The sequence below is a fragment of the Capronia coronata genome (assembly GCF_000585585.1).
Source record: "Capronia coronata CBS 617.96 chromosome Unknown acBCG-supercont1.6, whole genome shotgun sequence".
NCBI lineage: Eukaryota > Fungi > Ascomycota > Eurotiomycetes > Chaetothyriales > Herpotrichiellaceae > Capronia > Capronia coronata.
In genome coordinates this window covers 2253773-2276115 of record NW_006912898.1, presented here as the reverse complement: position 1 = coordinate 2276115, position 22343 = coordinate 2253773, and the positions used below count along the sequence as shown (strand labels likewise).

The following is a 22343-nucleotide window of genomic DNA, read 5'->3' as shown; positions in this document are numbered from 1 at the left end:
TAGGGAGTAAGCAAGAAACTCCTACAGCAGCATTGCAGTTGCAGAATGACACGCTCGCCCTGATACGCGTGGTCACCGACAATACACGACGAGACTCGAGTCGACCACAGCGATCTAGATGCAACGACCACCTTGACCCGGCGCCATGTTGAGCTCATTTGTCCAGAAGCTCATTGATCAGTCCCCCTTGTCCTCGAACCATGACAACCGGCCGTCCAAGGCCACTCTCTTCCGCGATCAGTTCAGGTTGCCTGCGGGTCAGCATCCTCTACACGAGATCACGGCCGAACTATTCCTCCCCATCCCTTTGCCCGCCTCAGGGAACCATGTCACGTCGGGGGAGAAATTGAGAGACAGCGGCAACAGATATGTGGGAGAGCTACACCTGAGCGAACACTTTCTATGCTTCTCAACCCTTCGCACCAGTTTCCTGCCCACCGCCAGTCATAGTGCCTCCACCGCGTTTACAGGCCCGACGCAAGGTGCCGGACCAGGCGGAAATGGATTCACCCTGCCCCTCTGCTCCATCCGGCGCGTCGAACGACTGAACACCCATCAAGATCAGTTTTCTCTGGCCCTCACCACGTTCGAATCGGTCCAAAAGCCGCTGACGGACAAGACCAAGGCATCCCTGCCCCCTCCCCGGAAATTGATTCTGACCCTCGACGGAAGCCGAGTTGCTTGTGAGCGGTTTTGTGATGGCCTGAAACGGGGACTCAGAGAAGGCATGAAAGAAGTGGACAACCTGCGTGCGGTCGTCTCCCAGTGTTATTCGGAGTATCTGTTGAATCCCGCGCGGCTGAAGGCCAGAGAAGAAGGCACCAAGCCTCCAGATCCGCCAGACACTGGGCTGGGCATCCTTTTCCGATATCCTGGAGATGCGAGAAAACTTCGCGATAAGAGCAAGATCAGGCTCTGGGGAGAATACATGCGAGAAAATGGCCGCAATGCCACCATTGTCCGGCAACCCACCTTCCACAAGCTGATCCGTGTCGGGCTGCCGAACCGACTGAGAGGCGAGATCTGGGAAATCTGCTCCGGTTCGTTCTACACGCGGTTGAGGAATCCCAACCTTTACGAGAAGACGCTGGCAAAGTTCACCGGACAAGAGTCCTTGGCCATTGACGAAATCGAGAAAGATCTCAATCGAAGTCTACCCGAATATCCCGGCTTCCAGAGCGAAGAAGGTATCGGCCGGCTGCGACGAGTGCTGACGGCGTACAGCTGGACCAATGAAGAAGTGGGCTATTGTCAAGCCATGAATATCGTGGTTGCTGCACTTCTCATCTACATGTCGGAAGCTCAAGCCTTTTTCACCCTCGGGGCGTTGTGCGACCGTCTTCTCCCAGGATACTATTCCAAAGACATGTACGGGACGCTGTTGGACCAACGCGTCTTCGAAAATCTGGTGGAACGGACGATGCCCGTTCTTTGGGAGCACCTGGTCAAGTCGGACGTCAATCTATCTGTCGTGTCGCTGCCCTGGTTTCTTTCCCTTTACATCAACTCGATGCCGTTGGTCTTTGCCTTCCGGGTCCTTGACGTCTTCTTTCTCGAAGGTCCCAAGGTTCTGTTCCAGGTGGGATTGGCGATCCTCCGCATCAATGGTGAGGAGTTATTGGACGTCCATGACGACGGATCCTTCATCTCGATCCTCAAGAATTACTTTTCACGACTGGACGAATCAGCGCATCCCCATTCGGAGAACGAAAAGTTGAGGGCGATCACCAAATTCCAGGAACTGATGGTGACGGCCTTCAAAGAATTTGCCGGTATTACTCACGGTAGCATCGAGGAATTGAGAACCAAACATATTGAGAGCGTGAAGGACGGTCTGGCCACCTTTGCCAAACGAACCTCGATCCGAAACTTGGGACCGGAAAGCAAGAAGTTAAGCGCCGACGACCTCAGCGCCATCTATGATCGCTTCTTCGGCGTCTTGTCGGAACGCCATAAGCGGGCCAAGTTGAGGGAAGCCGAAAGAAGGAAACAAGAGCAGCAAAGAAGCCGCCCCGGTCTCTGGACGCACCACTCCGATCGGAATCACGACGAGCCTGCACGTAACGTCGGCCCCGTCCAGACCATGGACTATGACGCGTTTCGGGAATTCCTCGCCAACACGGCCAAATGGGCCATCACGGACTCGCCCACCTCGCCTTCACAGGAGATCAACAATCCTACGACGAACCAGAGGAAACGCAGTCAAACCTTCTCGCAATGGGGATCAGGCCCACAACCGGCCGACCATGACTTCATGCAACGGTTATATGGGAAGTGGGATGAGTCTCACCAAGGGGAGATGACACTGCAGCAACTGGTTCGAGGGATCGCTCGGATCAAGGGAACCACGGATATTATGAATTCCATGAGCCTGTTTTTCGAGCTTTTCGACGATGACAATACTGGCAAGGTGGACCGCGAAGGTATCCTGCGGATGTCAGAGTCCCTCTTGTTTCTTTCCAGGCGAGGCTTCGACGGGGCAATCACGCCGTCTGACTTCGGCAATGGGGTGACAGCTCCGCTGTCGGCGGCCGAGTCGGGGGACGGGCTGCATATGAGTACGAATGAGAAGTTTTTGGGCAGTGTCAGTGCTTTCATCCGTCGATGCTTTGAATACGCCGACCCCGACGAAATGGTGGAACGCACCACCTCGAAACTCGAGGCAGCGACCATCCACGAGCCCGCAGAAGAGGAAAATCTGTTGGACCTGACGGAGACGCAATCATCGGTCTCGAAACACCTCGTGTCGCCTCAGCCAGTGGAGAAAGATCCTCTATCTCAGGCCACGCCGCCTGGCACTCCCTCGGCGAGACCGACACCAGCTGAAGGGTCCCGGAGGATATCATCTCGCGCAGCCTCCCACAACCTCGCCCTGGACCCGAATAAGCCGTTGCACATCACGCTACCGACTTTCCGCATGGTGATCCTTGCCGACGAGCTGCTCGAACAATTCTTCGAAACGTTCTTCCCCCAATCGTTCCATCTCAGTGACTCGGCCGACGCCAGTACGGCATCGTTGGCCTCGAGTACGCTTTCCGGAAATCTCACTACCTTCAGCAACCTGGGCACGCCCGTGAAGAATCTGATCAACGGCGGCTCAAATAAGACGGTGATCGACGTCGGACGTGCCGGCGGAGTGGTCGAGCCGGGGTCTCGTGGTCTGCGAGGCGTGTTGGACAACATTGTCAATGACGGTATGCGTATGGCTGCTGAAATGCGCAAGAGGATGGAGGAGACGCAGAAGGAGTTTGAGCGCAATGCGCGTGAACAAGGTCACAGTAGACCGTACCGGGAAGGAGAAGAAGACGACGACGACGACGATGATGATGAGGATGCTGGCAAAGACACCGAGCTTGGGAGGAGGGACCAGGAGCTGCTTGAGGGCGCCGAGGTGGCTAGTATCAAGACGGAAGGGACGAGGAGTCGAGCACAGAGTTCGGCTACAATGGGCGGTGGTGGTGGCAGTGGTGGTGGCAACGTTGTCAAAGGGGGGGATGGAATGAGGGAACCTGGCTTAAGTCTCTTGGATGTCGACGATCTGTCTAAATAGAGGGGATATATATCTTTCATTGTGCTTCCGATATCAGTAGGCCGGGATCCGGAAGGAAGCTGAATGCGATGGAAAGGGAAGATGGGATAGTATCATCATATGGCATGATATGATATGATATGGATTGAATTGGCTTGAATTGAATTGTCATTGATACTGATCTTTGGTTTATGGCTTTCGTTTAACGTGCCGACACACTGGCCCTTTAGACCATATATCAGGTCATTCTATCCTGATATGATCATCCTGGCATATCATATACTGACGGAAGGGCCCAAGAATACTGAGGACGCACGAGTAAAGAACGGTGGTGGGATTCTCCATCTCTGCAGAGCTTCTCTGCTTCTCTCCTCTATATATATATATATATATATATAGGTGTCCAATGTGATATAAATCCATCAACCCATCAGCCCAGTCTCTGTCTCTGTCTCAGTCTCAGATCCAGCCTGGTAAGACGCCAATATAAAAGGCCCAATATCAGATATCCAAAGGCCGATTGTCCAGCATCACCTGTTGAACGCCGTTCGTCCTTTCAAACGCCCATGAGACGATGCCATTTCCATTTCTTCGTGTCAATATCAGCCTGAATTTGGCTCAGCGATCCCATCTGAGATGATGATTCTATTTCTGATCCATGGATAAAGAGTCCCAAACGTCCTGAACCGGAACCCTTTCGCTTTCAAATGAACAATGATCAAACAAAATCGAGGAGTGATCAAAAGTTTGTTCCCGAGCAACGCCAGAGACAACGACAAGACGGCTGTTGGATCGCACATGGCAGTGTGATTCCCTTTCCTGTCTCGATGGGAGTGAGATAGTGGAAGAAGACCACAGTTTCCATGGCGGGGAGAATGTGCCCGATTGAGGTTTCGATGTCGGCACTTTCTAGTCGTCGGAAGAATGGTCAGAAAAGTCCTCGTCGTCTTCATCGGCTTTCTCGATGCATCTGGTGCTCGCCTAGGTTTGACCTTCAATGGGCTTCTGGATCTCGCCGTCTTCAGCAGCCGATCCGCCATTCTCTCCATCCTCGCCCTCCTCTTCGTCACCTTTGCCCACAGCAGCCTGGGCCTCGTCCAATGCGCTCTTGGCGACGTCGTCTCTGTCCAGCGTGGGCATATGCTTGTTTTCCTCAATCTCCTCCCTGGACGGCACCACCACTTTCAGGCCGAGGTCGGCTTGTTTGCTGTATACCCGCAGGCCCACCACACAGCTGGCATTCCACGGATTCCGGTGCGGGTCCTTCTCCTCAGAATCTTCCTTCGACCCTGCTGCCGGAGAAGCGTCCGAGCGGCTTTGATCGCGGATCTGTGATCCAGTAGATGTGGGAGTCGAGGTGCCTGATCCCGAGACGGAGGAAGCAATCGACGAGCCGGGAGACGAGGATGGAAGCTGGCCCTTCTGGTGTGCCAGATCGTACAGCTTGCCGATCTGGGTAATTTTGTCCCGGCGGTGGATGTTATTGCGAACGACCTTCTCCACGTCGTCACGCCTGGTCTCTGTGGCTTCGACCTTGACCAGCACCGAGTACGTGCCCTTGGTCAGGGGAATCTCGACATTCACGGACCGTACGAGCTCATAGGTCATCTTGCTACGAGCCAGGTACTCCTCGTCGTCCTGCGAGTCCTTCTGGACCCGGAACTGCAACGTGAAGTTGTACTTGCCCTGCAGGCCCTTGAAGTATCGGTCGTCGAGCTGCGACAGGACAATCACCGCATCCGTGTCGTCGGGCACGTCGATGGAGAAGTGGTTTTGCTGGTAGTCCAAGGTACTCCAGGGAACCTGGACGGACATGAACTGCTGGGCGACGTGCCAGTCCGGGCCGAAGATGCGGGTGCGGTCGATGTACTTGTACTTGCTCAGCATGTCTTTGTAGGTCATCCAGAAGATGCCGTCGTCGCCGAACTGGTGGTTGAGTCGCTGCAGCCAGTCGGCCGTCCACTCCTTGGAGCCGTCGCTCCAGGCGCCGGTCCATTCCTTCCGACCCCAGGGGTTCCGGATCTTGACCAGGCGCTGGCCGTGGCCTTCATAGGTGGCCAGCACGGCATAGGCGTGTTGGCTGACGATGCCGGAGCGGCGCTCCTCGCGGATCTTCTCGTTGGCGACCAGATAGGGCCGCCATTCGCGCCAGCGGGCGGCGGCACACGAGAAGACAAAGTCCTTTCCGATGCGGCTCAGCTCGTCGCGCCAGAAGGCCTCGGGGTCGAGGATGTTGGTGGAGTAGATCTCGGTGGTGACGCCGCCGGTCAGATCCTCGATGGCCTCGCCGGTCTGGCCGCCGGAGATGGAGGCATAGTCGCCGTGGGCTTTGGCGTACGCCTTCTCCAGCAGGCCGACCCAGGTCTCGTTCTGGTCGCGACACTGCGCAAAGTACAGCGACTGCGAGCCGCGCTGGAACAGCTCCTGGTACTGGTCCTCCTGGTTGGCACGGCGCACGCCGTACTGGCCCAGCACAACGTCGCCGCTCTCGTCGTAGGCCGGCGCGCGCAGATACAGCTTGTCGTCGATGATGCACTGGTGCCACTCGCCGTCGCGGTGGAACACGAACCCGTACACGCCGACGGCCTGGTCCTGGATCACGCACACCCGCTCGATGAACTCCGGGTTGCACCCCAGCGCCGAGATCGCCGCCAGGAACCAGCAGTCGCCCGCCGACCCTTGCAGCATGTCGTCGTACGACACGCCGTCGACGTAGAACTTGGGATCCTCGAAGATGTCCGTCACCCGCTTCGCGTCCGCCGGGTACTGCTTGTCGTCCGCGTCCCCCACCAGCCCGTCCAGACAGTCGCGCACCCGCGTGATCTTGAGGTCGCGCTCAATGTCCCAGTGCGAGTCCGTGTACTTCTGGTTGGCCGCCCGACATTCCTGGATGATGCGCTTCACGTCCCGCACGCACGCCTCCTTCGCCTTCTCGTACGACTGGAGAGCCCGGTGCGCCGTCTCGCCCAGCAGCTTCGCCGTCAGGTCGCTCTCGCCGATCCGCTCCGGCAGCACCCGCGTCACCTTGCCCACGTACTCCGGGTCGAAGTTCGTCCAGAACTTCTTCATCTTCTGCTGCGGGTGCGGCTTCTCCTTTTTCGCGGGCGCCGCCGCCGTCGTCGCCGCCTTGTCCGGCACCAGCATCAGTTTGATCGTCTGCCCGCCGCCCAGCACCAGCCCGCCGTTGGGAGGGTTGGGTTCATGGCTGCTCCGCCTCGTTTGGATGTTGAAGCTGGCTGGCTGGGACTCGCCTTCTGTTTTGCTGTGAGGAGTGTATTTCTGGTGTGTTTCTCCTTCTCGAGGAGTGTATTGCTGGTGCGTGTCCCCTTCTCGAGGAGTTATCTTCTGGTGTGTTACTCCTTCTCGAGGAACATATTGCTGGTGCGTGTTCCCTTCTCGAGGAGTGTATTTCTGGTGGATTTCTCCTTCTCGAGGAGTCATCTTCTGGTGTGTTTCTCCTTCTCGAGGGGAGTATTTCTGGTACGTTTCTTCAAGAGGCACCATTCCGAGCGTATCTCAGGCATTCAACGCCAAATAGCTGTTGCTGCTACTATTGGTATCAGAACCAAGATGGTTATCTATTGTTGTTCGCGTTCGTGTTCGTCTTTGTATTAACGCTGCTGTCCCTGTCGCCGTCGGTCACATTACGATACTTGACCTGTTTGCGGACAAAATGGCGGTGGTGGTGGTGGTGGTCGAGGACAAAGGGATGACAGGCTTATGTTTCCGGCGAGGCTGAAGACAGAAACAACAATGTGGAGTAGAAGTGAAGATCCAGGGTCTCGTCTCCGAGATATAATAACACTTACTACCCATGGTACCTACTTCCTACCACCTAATATACAGAGCATAGAGCACAGAGCACAGGAGCACTTGATTAACAAGCCATGTGGAAATGGACTTCTCCTAGCGCCAGGTTCCGGGGCTCGGTTAAAGAACTTACACCCACAATTCACTCCCAGCACGAGGCTCAAAGACTCAAGCGAGATAACGAGCCGGGGGGGGAAGCCTGATGGGGATGGGGGATCTTCGGATATCAGGCCCCCACCGCTGTGACGGGCCCTGGGCTCTTGTGATGAGTTTATACTATCTTGCATGTGATGAGACAATTAGCAAAAGCAAACGATACTAAATCCATCAAGCCATCAATCGCCGACCGTTGGACCCAAGAGGAAAGTGCATCGGAAGGCCTGTGTGGTTTTGGTGTGTGGCAAAAAGGGCCCCCTGTCCATCATTCCCTTACCCAGTCAGTCAATATTCCTGACCCCTGACCCTGACCCTGTCCCTATCCCTTGCAGCTGTCAATGGAAGGCCGCGACTAAGTAACTAACTAACCAGTTTCAAAGCCACATGGGACTGTTAAGCCCATGCGTAACAAATCAGGCTGACCGGGTCGCACGAAATTGAGCGGTAAAGGGATGGAATGTGATACCATCCCTATGGCCATTGTTGGCCGGACCAGGCTTAGCTCGGGACAATAAATGTGGACATGGCTTTCAACGATTAGCCTGTAAGCCCACTACTCACCATCACAGGACAGATGACTGCAATTCATCGCCGGGTGAAATCTAGAAGTTTGAGACGCTCCGACCAGCCCCCAAGAACCCGATCAAGTCCGTTGGATTGCCAGATTGGAGGGGCCCGGGCCCCGATCGAGTTCAGATCCAGAGTGGCGGCGTCCGGTCTGTGCTGGTTGTGAGTGTGTGTGCGCTGAGATGCGGTTCCCAAAGCACCGCTGACTTTCGGACATAGATACACTTCTTAGGTGTCGTCGCCGGGCGCGGTGGGTTGGATCTACGGCGGGCAAGGGGCGACGCATGGGCCAGATCTTCGCGAACGGTCGGACTTTCTTGTGGACCCTTCTATGGATTGTTACTCTATGGTGTAGGGTCGATTTAACCTTACAAATTCATCGAGATGGACGGAGTATTCCGGATGACCAAGAGAGAAATGGAGCATCGCTTGCGGCATGCGAGGCCTGGTCCGGGGGAACAGGGGCCCTGACAAGCAATATTGAGCCCTGACTTGCTCGGTTAACTGACAGATTCATTACTGTCGAGTCATGTAGTAGTCTGTAGGTAAGAAGTGGTGGGTTCTCTCTGAGAGCCGGTGCCGACTCTTCCTTCCTCCTTTGCCATATTCCGAAGACCCTGAATGGAATATCCCCCTTATCGGGTTCGACCTGGAGGAGAGCTGTGGATCGGTAGGTCGCGTGTCATATTAAGCGCCGTTAATCGTTAGTACTAGGATTATCAGAAGATGGATCTGGGCCTGGGGGTTCGGTTCTGAGAATAATATGAGTACTGTGTACTGTGTACTGGGTAGATGGCTGGTGGACTAGACCTGGTAAGAAACAGAGACGGACACAAAGAAAGACACGAGGGTCTTGGTCTGGGTCTGGGCTTCGGTGGTGCGTGCTACGGACTCATGCTGCGGATGATTGATTGCTTACTCCTGCGACAGATACAGGGCCGGATTGGGCCAGATTTCCAGATGGTTGCCCGTTACGGACGCGGATACCGGGTTAGTGCGGGGCATTTGCGTTATTCTATGGATCCTGACTGGTTGCAGTGTAGGCAACGGGTGGCGGTCAGGCTGATGGCACGTGATCGCTTCGAAGCACTATTAACCGAGATCACGTGGCCATGGTGCCGGCGGCAGCTTCGGGCTTTCGGGCTTTCTATTTCCCTATCCCGCTCCGGTGGCCGGAAACATCTTTGTCAGCTACTACGGTGGTGCAACATGACCAAGGAGCGAAACTCTTGAATAACCATGCACGTGATATCGGTCTTATGTCCGTCAACTCCGTCCACCTATCACGTCGGGCCTCTTTTCTATGGTGCGTAACCGTCATTGGGAGAAATCGTTCTACGCCTCTGCATCCCGCATCTGCTCCATCCTTCAATCCTGCCTGGAAACTGATCGTTCCTTCGCTGCAGAGAGCTTCAACAGCGTCCGAGTCCTTCGCTTCCTTCATCCCATCCTACACTCGCTGCTTCTTCTTTCCCTTCTATGCACAGTAGATGAGGGGCTCGGAAGGGTTGCAGTCGGTCTTGACTGCGGCCGGACGGTTTCCGCCCACGCCAAATCCCATCCTGCACGACATTGGTCTGCTTTCGACCCGACAGCCATTATGCGGCGATCCAGAGGGCTGGGGTCCGGTGAGCTCCCTGAGGTGGGATCTGACACCCTGTTTTCTTGATGTCTGGATTGTTGCAGTCTCGGTTTGGGGCATTGTGGGTGGTGCGGGAGCACTGTGGTTCTTGTTTCGAAAGCGCATTGCTCAGGACGTCCCCAAAAATTGGCATTTCTACGCAAAACTGTGAGCACCGTCTTTCCTTGGATCTCAGATTGCCAAGCCTTGCCTAACATACAGGCAACAGGTCTTTAATCGCAGCCCTAATCGTCACGACCGTCCTCCAAGCTGCCTTCCAGATCGAACGGTTGTCGGGAATATGGTATCAGGACATCAGGTTCTACACCTCCATCACCACGGTTGTCTCGCTCTTCGTCATCTTCGCTGTACAATACCATGAGCACTGGCGGTCGCGCAACCCAAATGGCGTCGTGCTCTTCTACTGGGTCTTCTTCATTCTGGCATACATTGTCAAGCTGCGGTCCTTGGTGGCCAGAGGCGCCTACAATACACGTCTCCCGTATTTTGTCACGTTCAATGTCAGCATGGCTCTTGCCATCGTGGAATTCGTCCTCGAATACCTGGTTCCGAAGAAACAGAGTGCCTATGACGCCCTTGGCGCAGACGACGAATGTCCGTACGAATATGCCGACGTCTTCTCCGTCCTCACCTTCAGCTGGATGACTCCATTGATGAAGTTTGGGTATAGCCATTATCTCACTCAAGATGATTTGTGGAACCTGCGGCACCGGGACACAACAAAAGTCACGGGTGATATGTTGCAGGAAGCCTGGCAGGATGAGCTGGAAAAGAAGAAGCCGAGTTTATGGATAGCCTTGGGCAGGGCGTTCGGCGGCCCTTATGTCCTTGCATCAATGGCCAAGATCGTCAGTGATTGTCTGGCTTTCGTGCAGCCCCAGCTCCTGCGGCTGTTGATCACGTTCGTGGACTCGTATCGACCCGGTCGCGAGCGGCAGCCGGAAATCCGTGGCATCGCCATTGCGTTGGCCATGTTTGCCACCTCGGTCTGCCAGACTGCTGCTCTCCATCAATACTTCCAGCTGGCCTTTGAGACCGGGATGAGAATCAAGTCTTCTCTCACTGCCATGATATATGCAAAGTCCTTGCGGCTGTCAAACGAATCTCGGGCGAAGAAGAACACTGGAGATATTGTCACCTACATGAGCGTAGACCAGCAGCGTCTCGCCGATCTGGCTCAGTGGGGTCAGCAGGTGTGGTCGGCGCCATTCCAGATAACGCTCTGCATGATCTCCCTCTACCAACTGGTCGGCGTTTCGTGCTTTGCAGGTGTCGCAGCCATGGTCATTATGATTCCGGTCAACGGCTTCATTGCTCGATTTATGAAGAAGCTGCAATTGGACCAGATGAAGTACAAGGACCGCCGGTCACGCTTGATGACGGAGATCCTTAACAACATGAAGGCCATCAAGCTCTACGCATGGGGCTCGGCGTTCATGGAGAAGTTGAGCCATGTACGCAATGACCTCGAATTGAACAATCTCCGGAAGATCGGGGCGGCCCAGTCTTTTGCGACGTTCACGTGGTCTTCTACACCATTCTTCGTGTCGTGCTCGACCTTCGCCGTCTTTGTGCTGGTCAACGATACGCCATTGACGACAGACCTAGTCTTCCCTGCGCTCACATTGTTCAACCTCTTGACCTTTCCACTGACCGTGCTGCCAATGGTTATTACAAGCATAATCGAGGCGTCGGTCGCAGTTGGTAGGTTGACCGCGTTCTTCACGGCGGACGAGCTTCAAGAGGATGCGGTGAGGATGATTGACGAACCCCCAAGCCAGGCGGGAGATTCATGCGTTTCAATTCGGGATGCCACTTTTACCTGGGATAAGAACCAGGCTAAGAACGTTCTCGAGAACATCAACTTCAATGCGAACAAGGGCGAATTGACCTGCATTGTTGGCCGTGTCGGAGCTGGCAAGTCTTCGTTGCTCCAAGCCATGCTCGGTGACCTCTGGAAACTTCAAGGTGAGGTCGTCGTGCGTGGACGCATTGCCTATGCAGCGCAGTCGCCTTGGATCATGAACGCGAGTGTCAAAGAAAACATCATCTTTGGCCATCGATGGGATCCTCATTTCTACAACCAGACCGTCAACGCCTGTGCTCTTGTGGATGACTTCAGACAACTACCGGACGGAGATCAAACCGAAGTGGGTGAGCGTGGCATCTCCTTGTCGGGAGGTCAAAAGGCTCGGTTGGCGTTGGCCCGGGCTGTCTACGCTAGAGCCGATATCTACCTCCTCGATGATGTCCTGTCTGCGGTCGATCAGCACGTTGGACGCCACCTGATCAACAACGTGCTGGGCCCGAACGGCCTCTTGGGCGGGAAAGCCAGGGTCCTGGCCACGAACGCCATCAACATTTTGAAGGAGGCTGACTACATGTACTTGCTCCGTGATGGGACAGTTCTGGAGAAAGGCACTTACCAGCAGCTCATGGCCATGAGAGGCGAGGTTGCCAACCTGATCAAGACGGCGATTCAAGAGGAGCAGCAGGAGTCGGAAGGCGAACGGAGCCCCAGCATCGAAGGCACGGATTCTGATGAGTCTACCACTGCTGTGGACAGTGCGGTTCAGGACGAATACGATGTCGAAGAGGCAGAAGAGTCGCGTCAACGCGTTGGCGACCTTGCACCAATTCGCGCTGGTCCAAACGGGCCATCGACGGCGCGGAAAACCAGCTTCAACACCCTGCGACGAGCCTCCACGGCAAGTTTCAAAGGCCCCATGGGTCGCATGACGGACGAAGAGGGCGGGTTGAAGAGCAAGCAAAACAAAGAGACATCCGAGCAGGGTAAAGTCAAGTGGTCGGTCTACACCAGTTACGCCAAAGAAAGCAACCTCATCGCCGTCGGGATCTACATGCTGGCGTTGCTCGCCGCTCAGACTGCTCAGATCGGAGGCAGCTTTTGGCTGAAGCGATGGTCAGAGATCAACGAGTCGTATGGTTCCAATCCCGAAGTGGGAAAATACATTGGGATCTACTTTGCGTTCGGAATCGGAGGTGCAGGTCTTGTCGTGGTCCAGGTACGTTAGACCCCTTCTCCATGTAGCACAGTGACCATGGCTGACATCTGACAGACCCTACTTCTCTGGATTTTCTGCTCAATTGAGGTTTGATTGTCCCTGGGTATCAATTGAGGTGGCGAGCTCACATGGTTGTAGGCTTCGAGAAAACTACATGACCGAATGGCGTACGCCATCTTCCGGTCTCCAATGAGTTTCTTCGACACCACCCCTGTCGGTCGCATCCTCAACCGCTTCTCAAGGTGCGTGGCGTTGGTGACTCGGTGCTCGTTTCTTCCATGGTATTGACTGCTCTGTAGTGACATCTACCGAGTTGATGAAGTCATTGCTCGCACATTCAATATGGTAAGACTCACCAACGCTGTCCATGCTGATAACACGCTGACAAGGCAGCTTTTCGTCAATACGGCTCGCGCCTTCTTCACCATCGGCGTCATTGCTGCTGGAACACCGGTTTTCCTGATCCTAGTCGTGCCTTTGGGGGCGGTGTACGTGCTATACCAAAAATACTATCTCCGCACCTCGCGCGAGTTGAAACGACTGGACAGCGTGAGCCGAAGTCCGATCTATGCGCATTTCCAGGAAACCCTTGGAGGGGTGTCCACCATCCGTGCATTTCGGCAACAGCTACGCTTCCTCATGGAAAACGAGTGGCGTATGGACGCCAACCTACGGGCATATTTCCCTTCCATCAGCGCGAATCGGTGGTTGGCGGTTCGCTTGGAATTCATCGGATCTATCATCATCCTGGCGGCCGCCGTTTTCGCGATCATCACGGTGACAACTGGAGGCGCCCTGTCGGCTGGCATGGTGGGCCTTGCGGTAAGGAACCCTGCACATTGCATACGAACCACGGTTCAGTACTGACGACCCTTAGATGTCATATGCCCTGCAGATCACACAGTCACTGAACTGGATCGTGCGACAGACAGTGGAGGTGGAGACCAACATTGTTTCTGTGGAGCGTGTGCTCGAATACGCCAGCCTGCCCAACGAAGCTCCCGAGGTCATCTTCAAGAGTCGACCGAGCATTGGCTGGCCGGCGCACGGCCAGATCACATTCAAGGATTACTCGACGCGGTATCGCGAGGGCCTCGATCTGGTGTTGAGAGATATCAACCTGAGCATCAAACCCCGGGAGAAGATCGGAGTGGTGGGACGTACAGGAGCAGGGAAAAGCTCGTTGACTCTTGCACTGTTCCGGATCATCGAGCCAGTGACCGGACACATTAGGTGAGTACTGCTTCCGATTCCACGGGCCGATGCAAGACTATCTGCCTGTCAACACGAGCGACCAGCGAACTAACTGCGTCACTGTAGCATTGACGGTCTGAACACGTCCACGATTGGCCTGCTCGACCTTCGAAGACGTCTTGCCATCATTCCTCAGGACGCCGCTCTTTTCGAAGGGACCATCCGCGACAACTTGGATCCTCGCCATGTCCACGACGATACGGAACTGTGGAGCGTGCTCGACCACGCCCGACTGAAGGAGTATGTCTCGAGCATGCCTGGCGGATTGGATGCTACGGTGCACGAAGCTGGTGAGTGGGATTTCCTCGACCCCTGTATGTCCATGACATGTTTCCGCTGACCGTGCGATCTCGGATCTAGGTTCGAATCTGAGCCAGGGACAACGGCAGCTCGTCTCTCTCGCGCGGGCTCTACTCACCCCAAGCAACATCCTGGTGCTTGATGAGGCCACTGCTGCCGTGGACGTGGAGACGGACCAGATGCTTCAAGCCACGCTGCGCAGCAACATGTTCGAGAACCGTACCATCATCACCATTGCCCATCGTATCAACACTATTCTGGATTCGGATCGGATCGTGGTGCTGCAGCAAGGACGAGTGGCCGAGTTCGACACCCCAGAGGAGCTGATCAGAAGGCGCGGATTGTTCTACGAACTGGTCCGGGAGGCTGGCCTTCTCGACGGGTTTGGCAATGGTAGTGCGGTCGCGAACAAACAATAACCGCGGCTCCACCGTACAATGAATGCATCAAGACCAATACCATCACATCCCACGGGCCAATCTGGGTACCGCTGCGTTGGTACCTCGTGCGCTCCGATAATAGAATGTTCAGATCCCAGATCTTAGATGTCACCGCTGTTCACTCCAGGCCTGGGTCAACATGATGCCCGTTGTGCCCTGCGTACAGGGCCAGGAAGTCGAGACTGGAGATTCATACAGCTCCGGGAGCGGCTGAAAGGAGGGAATACAGGATGCGTGGCATTCTCGCCTCGTCTACCTTGAACCAGTCAGGAAGACCCAAAAGTCCGCCGCCCCCAATGGAGTTCTACATCGTTAGTTGGTCTTGTTGTGTCACAGTCGCCGAGAGGCCAATCACTCTGGGTCAGCGAAAAGGGGGGGTGTTGCAGGTCAGCATCTGCCGCCTTTCTTTCCGCACATGCGTTTCGATTCCCGGTCTCCAGAGTTGGACAAATCGCCTCCACCGTCGCACGCCGTGATTACCCCCGAGCGGATGGTGTACCATGAGGTGCTAATGGTTTGAGGGTAGGTTCGTTCGGCAGAGCGAGGGACAGAAGTTCTCTGACTTGGACGTTGGGGTAGAGGTACCTGTGCCAGCGATGCATCCGCTCAGTCCACCATGTACCTGTTACCCGTGTGCGAGTACGCTGTACCAGATGACCGTTCCAGAGTGAGACAGCACGTGGGAAATCTCAAATCAGGCCCCGCGACATCAATCGGCTGAATGTCTTCGCCTAAGGCTGGTCGAGTCCGTTACCTTTAGCCCACAATATCCTGGGAAGCAGCCGCTGGAGGGGCTAAGGCTTGTAATTTGGGCATGGAACACCCCGGTTCTGGCGGGACGTATCCCATTGCATCCGACGGGACAAAAGATCGCGCCTTTGGCAAAGGGCCTGGGCGCATCGAGCGAATCAAAAAGTGCAGTATCTTAATTTCTTGTTTGTTCCTGGTCTTCCCCCGCAAACACCATCCATCTTTCTTCCCTTCCCGTCGCGATCTGAACCCAAACTTCCCGTCCATGGTTGTGCAAAGTGGTGAAGCAGGGCGTCCAAACATGAGGCGGCAAGAAACTCGTAGGCGGCGGAAATGATGGCGCAACGCCAGTTTGTGCAACGAGGTTTGCTAACAACAGACCTCTCACCTGGGGTCTTGGGGTGGGAAGGGGGGGTGGTACTCGGTTGGACTTGACTGGGAAGATCGCCCGAGGTAAGTTTAGTTTCATCGATCGCCTGATCGACAGCCTGCCCGACCTAGAATCTCTGGAGCAGTATCAGACGCTGACCGAGAATCGGCAAGTTCGGATTCACAAGGGTTCAAAACTGTCGCGCTTCTCGTACGATTGGCTTGCCAGATTGGCACTTTGGAAATTCGGATCAGATGATGGGCGTGGATGTCAAACTGAAAGACGGCCCTCCCCTGGACAGTCCATCATTGCATCTCCTAGTGCCGCGCCATCGACTTCGACGCTGCAGTGGCAGTGGGCTGTTGTCATTCCTTCGCTCGCCACCGCTCGCGAATGGCTGGCTGATGCATGAGGAAACCTGGGACGGAAAGGCGGACAATCTCATGGGCTGTTCCGGGCCGCATGCTAGGGTATTCTTGCCTGCTTCTATCTCTCTCTTTCTGTCTCGCGTGCATGCGGGCTACACTCCCGGAGCACGAGATTAGGTATGTTCGTCCTAGCCCGGGCTGGGTAGCTTCAGATTCCCGAGGAAGCGAGGACGGGATGTGGGTCGTTTCGAATCGCGGATGCGCTCGAGGTTTGCTTCTGTGCTTACGACGAGGAACTTGAAGAGGAGGCAGGAGGGAAGAGGCACGGTACAATCCTTGGTTCGGAGCAGCCATCAGCTGAACCGCTGACGTCCTTGATCGGGTGACTTGACATGACGCGGGAACAGGACAGACTTGCCTGGCTGGAGCTCAGATGTGCTCGAGACTTGTTCCACAGCGTGGTCCTCGGTGTTAGGTTGAGGACGTCGGTCTGTCGGCGGCGTTTGGTCTGGTAGGTAGGGGGTACTAGTACCTTGACAATCAACAGATCAAGTTGTTTCCGCGAAACGAAACGAAACTGCAGCCGAGCAGGATTCGACACTGAAGTCTGGACATTGGACATTGGAGACTGCTGGACGAGGTCGGAATCCGGGTCCCTGACCTTTGTCCGCGCTCACCACGGGGGTCGAGGAACACACGGCTTGGATGAAGGCGGTTTCAATTCGACTAGTGGACTCTGCCTACTAGTACCTAGTGGGCAGGTTAGATCATGGATGGTGTCACGGTCGGGAGGCAGCATGGGGGAGGTGGGAGGTGGGAAGTGGGAGGTGCGTGAAGGAGGAGGGAGGGTGGTGGCACTCAGGCTGTCGGAAAGGGTCGTTGCTGATGCTGGTTACAGCCTGTCTTGGTCTGCCCTCTGGTTCTGGTTTGCTCTGCCAGTGCTTTTGGGGGCAGCATTGCTGGCTGCAGAGGTGATGGATGCAGGCTGAGAGATGCTGAGATGATGAGGTCCAGAGAAGCTCGAGTATAGCAGCTGCAGCTGCAGTGGTGCAGTGCTGCAAAGTTCGTGGGCTGCAGCCTGAGTGCTTCATCTGCTGGCCGGCGGCACTGCGGCTTTCCATTAGGCGGGCTCAGGCCTGTAACATGTTTGCCCGCAGCCCGCAGCCCGCAACCCGCAGCCCAGCGTGACTTGCCAGTGCTTCAATCCCCCTTGTCCTACTACTCAGTTTTACTTGCACAACCGAACGACGACCAGGTCCCTCTCTCTATCGACTACTCACCTATCCATCTTCCCCTGCTACTATCCTCCTTCTCCTCGAGGCTTGAGTGCTCATGAAGTCATCCCTCTCGCTTTTCCGGGCCTCGACCCCTAGAGCACAAAGACCTGCAGATTCCGTCTCCGGCCAGCAATGAATGAGCATGAGCTTGAGCTTGTTTGATCCGACGACATCTTGACTGAAGAAAATCTCCTCTCTCCCATCTCCCCGGCCATCCCCCTTTCCGCGTCCTGCAGACATTCGGCCAGCGGACAGGCGAAGGATGACCGCTGGCACCCATCCTCTACAACCATGGCAAGAGACTGTCAGGCTCGCAGCTGGTGCAACGGGGCACAAGTTGACGCCTCCTCCAGCTTGCCAGACACCGGGCACCGCAGAAGATCCAAACAACTCGGCAGAGCAAGTAGCTAATCAATGAGCTGGATGGACACAGCCTCTCCGCCTCCCCAGTATGTCACCCAGTCTTTGTGAAGGAGGGTGTCGACCTCGACTGTTCAGTCGGTGCAATGCTGCCCTTCGACTTCCACCTGCCGCTGTCCTGGCTAATTGGCTGCTTGCAGGCCTCGCCCGATTGGCAATTCCATATACATCTTCGTCTCGACCGCCCGGGATTCCTTCACCCCCATTTTCCCTCGACCTTCTCCTTGTACCCGGCTAGTCAATAGGCCCGATCGTGCCGTCGGCCAGATAAGAGATTCACCAGCCGAAAGAGGAACAGAGCAAACATCCCAGCTTCCTCTTGCTCCTCTTCGATCTCGCCTCTTGGTCTACTCCCTTCGCATCGGTCTCGTCGCTCTTCGATCTTCTTGTCGCCCCGGCGCAGCGCTCGTTGACTTTTGTGAAGTCAATCGTTATTCCGTCTCATATTAGATACGCCCGACAAGACAGACCACTCATCCTTCTCGACACCAAGGCCAGCATTGGCAACAGCAACAGCACCATCACCACCAACCAACCCGATGGCTGTTTAGGCCGGAAGAGTAAACCCAGTCTCCCCAAACTGGTCGGCTTCGTCTTTTGTTTTTGTCCTTTTTCGCGGCGGTTCCAGGTTTTATCGCATTCCTCTATGCAAACATTGTCGGCATCAAGCCTAGCTCCATTCAAGCCACCCGTTCGATCCCACAGCTACCGATTCTACATATTCGACGCCGTTCACCATACAGCGTTAGTTCACTTCGCAGACCTGAGAGTGTCTCCATTTCGACAGACGAAGGAAAGGTTAGTCACAGTCTCATGCTGCATCTGGGTGTTGTTCAAGCGACAAGTTGCAATGGCATGTCGTCTCCGTTAGCGCTGCAAAGAGAGGGTCTGACACTGGCAACGTCGAACTGTGGAGATGAAGTCAAGAAGCTAAAAGAGAGTTGACTTTGACAGGGCTCTATTTTAGAGCCCGAGGACCGTGCCGCACGCTTATCTGGGAGATCTGAAGCACTGCACTTCACCCCATTACCGGGGCCGGCTTACCCCAAACGCAGAGGGACAGGGGTATGGGCAGCGATATGTATTCGCCTTTCACCTTGCTATTGTTTTACCTGCGATTATTGGAGCTCCCTCCCAACTCTTTGAAGCCAACGACCCTTCTTGGGCTATCATCCAACGTTGCTCTCAACATGCTGACCGCCTACTCTACGTCGACAGGACCACTGCCGGCCGAGGATACCACCTGGGCTGCACCATCGCCGATACCATCCATCGAAAGTCAGATATTGCGTCTCGCATCAATTTCCACCCAAGTCCACCAGAAGTGAGGACGCCTTCGTCGCAATGGAGAGGTCGGCCGAAATGATGGCAATGCATTCCCCTCAAATTCTCCTCGATCCGCGCCCTCTCAAACCGGAAGACGGGCCCAAACTCGCTAAGGATTCGAAGGAGGCCAGCCAGCGATACGTGGTTGTAAGCGGGAGACACATCTTCATTCACCCAAACAACAAGCTGACCTGCTCCAGAACGAGATCAAAAAGCTTATTGAAGGCTGCGAAGACTTCATTGGGCTGGTGGCCGGGAAGAAAGGCAGTCCCGAGATTCTAGCATCACCCAACTTGAGGCAGCACAGACATACGATCCTCGGGGATGCTCATGGAAACTTTGTCCAGTATCTGAGCGACCGCGCTATGATGACAGGCATGTCCTGCTCGGAGACCAAGGCGACTGTGCTGACTGGCCTAGGTAAAGACCTTGCATCCGCCAGACAAGCTTCGAAGCTTCAAAAGCAGCTCCCGGAAACAGACTCCAAGATGCCGAGTGGCTCGATCTCCTATACTTTCCAGCGGCCTCCCAAGCGGCATCGTTCTAGGACGATCAATCCCCGGAACCCTGCCAGACCAAGAACTCATCAAAACAGCCAAGGAGTCCGACTGGTGTGTGAGACTCCTGCGTCCCAAATCCGAGTTGACGACCGGGAGAAGTTGGAGCAATGGTTCGAGCAGGCATTCTTGACCTTGCAACAGGTGGCGTGCCGTCTAGTGGCCAAGATTTGGATCAAAAAGATCCATCCCAAGAAGGTCTGTCCAACCCCGGCTTGTCCAGGTCGATGTGCTGACCGCCGTCGCAGCAGTCAACCCACCCATACAACGGCGGGATGCCCCGTGGTGAACCCGCTGATTCAAATCGCACCAAACCGCCATACTGGCCTAAAAGTAAGTTCAACTCACTTCGCGTGTTATCCACCTATCTCTTTGCTTTGGCTGACATCCCACTCTCTAGATGTCATTCACCGCGAGCCCGATCATATCGGACGTGAAGGTAGGCATCAAACATCGCATCTTGCAGCATGACCAGACCTAACAATGTGCAGACAGAACTAGCCTTTTGGTCCACCTCATCATGGGAACGCCACAGCCCATCATCACGAACCCGCCAGACCTGCAGAACCAACAAGCGGTCACTGCAGGTGACCTGTTGGAGTGCCTGGAGGTCAAGCGGGATGAATTGAGAGAAGACCGCTGGGAAATCCTGGAGCAGATTGCCAGAGCTCGACAGATGATGGAACAGTATGAAGCCGGCGAAATCGGTAAGGCAATGTGGCCCAATACTGGTGTAACGTGCGAGACTGACAGACCTAGACGGCGATTCTTTGGTCTTCCTCAACGACTACAGTGACGGCTTCAGACTCACGCCCAATGATTCCGAGGATGAGGTCTCTGGGCAGACTACTCTCCGTCAAGCAGTCTCAAGCGATCGGTCCCACGATGAGGAGTCGGCTATGGAAGCCGACGTGACACCGGTGTCGTCAGCTCAAAATTCTCCAGGAGCAACGCTTCATGATGGCAATCTGCAAGCCAGCAGGCACCGAGGTTCAATGGCCGGCGAAGGTGCAAGGAGTCGTCGTATGGCCGGGCGCAAACCACGGCTTACTGGACATACTGGACGGATCACGTCCGCAATGCCGCCGCAGCATGCCCAGGAACTCCAGCACGATATGGCCATGGGCACACTGAAGGGCGAATACAACATTGCCGGCCCAATGAATGATGCGATGCTTTGTGACCCGAGGGGCGTTCTCGATCCTTCACACAGTGGCCGTGGAATGATGGTCGGCATACCCCAGCAGGTACCGTCCAACGCCTTTGAAGGTGTTCTCGACCATCATGCCAGCAGGGACATGTCAGCCTGTCTAGCACCACATGGGGCCCGTCACTCTCTAAGTTCGCAAGGCTGGCTAGGGATGATGCCCAGCGATATGGGACCAGTGCCGCTGGAGCAGATTTTTGGTCTTACCCCCCATATTGTCACCAACCCGGAGTTGGGCCATGCGTTCTATGGTCAGATCGAGCACGACATGGGTGGCAGCATGCAGAGTGGCCTGTCGTTGATGAATCCCATGCAATATCATGAATATGGCGATGGCAATCAGCGCAACCTACCGCTTCGGGGGATTGACGCATCCCAACCTGGCATTTCATCGCAGCAGGAACTGAAGATGGATATGATGTCCGGCTCATACTATCGATTGTGAGCTTGTCGAGATCAGCAGCCGGCCAAAAATCCCCGTGTCCGGTCGGTTGGTCGGTGATGGTGGGTATGCGTGATGACAATGTTTGATGCAATGTGAAGTGGCCTTCTTCAGGCTCGCCTTGCCGGTCGATTGACGAGTTTCTGCTTCATTGCGTATTGCCAGCGTCAGTCAGTCAGTCAGTCGGGGCAATTCTGCATTGAGCATTGAGCACGCCATTCCGATATGATTTTCTTCTTGATACTGGGGGTCTCTTTGTTTTCGGCTCCGCCTTCTCCATCGACGGCGTGCTTTTTTCTTTCCAGGTCTGATGAAACAATAGGACAACAGGGAGCAAGCACAATTCCGGGCCAAAAAAGCTTTGATTGGCGTGGTAATGCTGAGTTGCGTCGGAGAGTCTGATGGTTGATGATGGAACCCTCGATGCCGACCATGCGAATTTTATTCCAGATTTTGTGGAGGCCAGACGAGACTGTCATGCACTCATTTTCCCGGGGAATCTTTGTGTTTCGGTTTCGGCGAGCGCACCTGTTCTGGTTTGTTCTGTTTTTGTTTCTGGTTTCTGGTTTCTGGTTTCTGGTATCCGTCACAAGACAAGGCGCCATGCCATGGCAGTGAGAGATTGAGATGCACATTCCGGGTGTTGTTTGTCATTTAGATGAGATACAAAAGAAGTTTCAAATCAAGTTGATTGACGATTGAAGACGATGACTCTTGGACGGTACATCGATTTAATTAGAGTCGGGTGTTGTGTTGTCCTCCAGGAGTGATATGTTTTTAGATGTTGGAGTGTCAAGGTGTGGAAGATTCCTTGTTTCCTAAGCAGCAAAGGCGCTTATAGAGAAGAGAGGCTTCAGTTGAATACTAGGTAGGTACCTACCTAAGTACAGAGTATATACCTT

At 55.0% G+C, this 22343-nt stretch overlaps 4 protein-coding genes across 4 annotated transcripts; 3 read left to right on the top strand and 1 right to left on the bottom strand.

Annotated features, from left to right (window-relative positions):
• Window positions 1-145: 145 nt before the first annotated feature.
• Window positions 146-3550, top strand: A1O1_07482 (uncharacterized protein; the record flags this gene model as incomplete). The annotated part of the gene is made up of 1 exon (XM_007728350.1): window positions 146-3550. One exon carries the CDS (start codon window positions 146-148, stop codon window positions 3548-3550), a length of 3405 nt encoding a protein of 1134 aa, XP_007726540.1.
• A 960-nt stretch (window positions 3551-4510) lies between these two features.
• On the bottom strand, window positions 4511-7033 carry A1O1_07481 (uncharacterized protein; the record flags this gene model as incomplete). Its single annotated transcript, XM_007728349.1, has 1 exon — window positions 4511-7033. The coding sequence occupies one exon, from the start codon at window positions 7031-7033 to the stop codon at window positions 4511-4513; it is 2523 nt and encodes an 840-aa protein (XP_007726539.1).
• Window positions 7034-9552: 2519 nt separating this feature from the next.
• A1O1_07480 (uncharacterized protein) lies at window positions 9553-14703 on the top strand (the record flags this gene model as incomplete). The annotated part of the gene is made up of 9 exons (XM_007728348.1): window positions 9553-9851; window positions 9913-12730; window positions 12785-12817; window positions 12869-12972; window positions 13030-13075; window positions 13124-13552; window positions 13608-13963; window positions 14051-14274; window positions 14345-14703. 9 exons carry the CDS (start codon window positions 9553-9555, stop codon window positions 14701-14703), a joined length of 4668 nt encoding a protein of 1555 aa, XP_007726538.1.
• Window positions 14704-19274: 4571 nt separating this feature from the next.
• Window positions 19275-21444, top strand: A1O1_07479 (uncharacterized protein; the record flags this gene model as incomplete). The annotated part of the gene is made up of 6 exons (XM_007728347.1): window positions 19275-19382; window positions 19436-19990; window positions 20041-20125; window positions 20193-20231; window positions 20284-20499; window positions 20552-21444. The coding sequence occupies 6 exons, from the start codon at window positions 19275-19277 to the stop codon at window positions 21442-21444; spliced, it is 1896 nt and encodes a 631-aa protein (XP_007726537.1).
• Window positions 21445-22343: the final 899 nt, after the last annotated feature.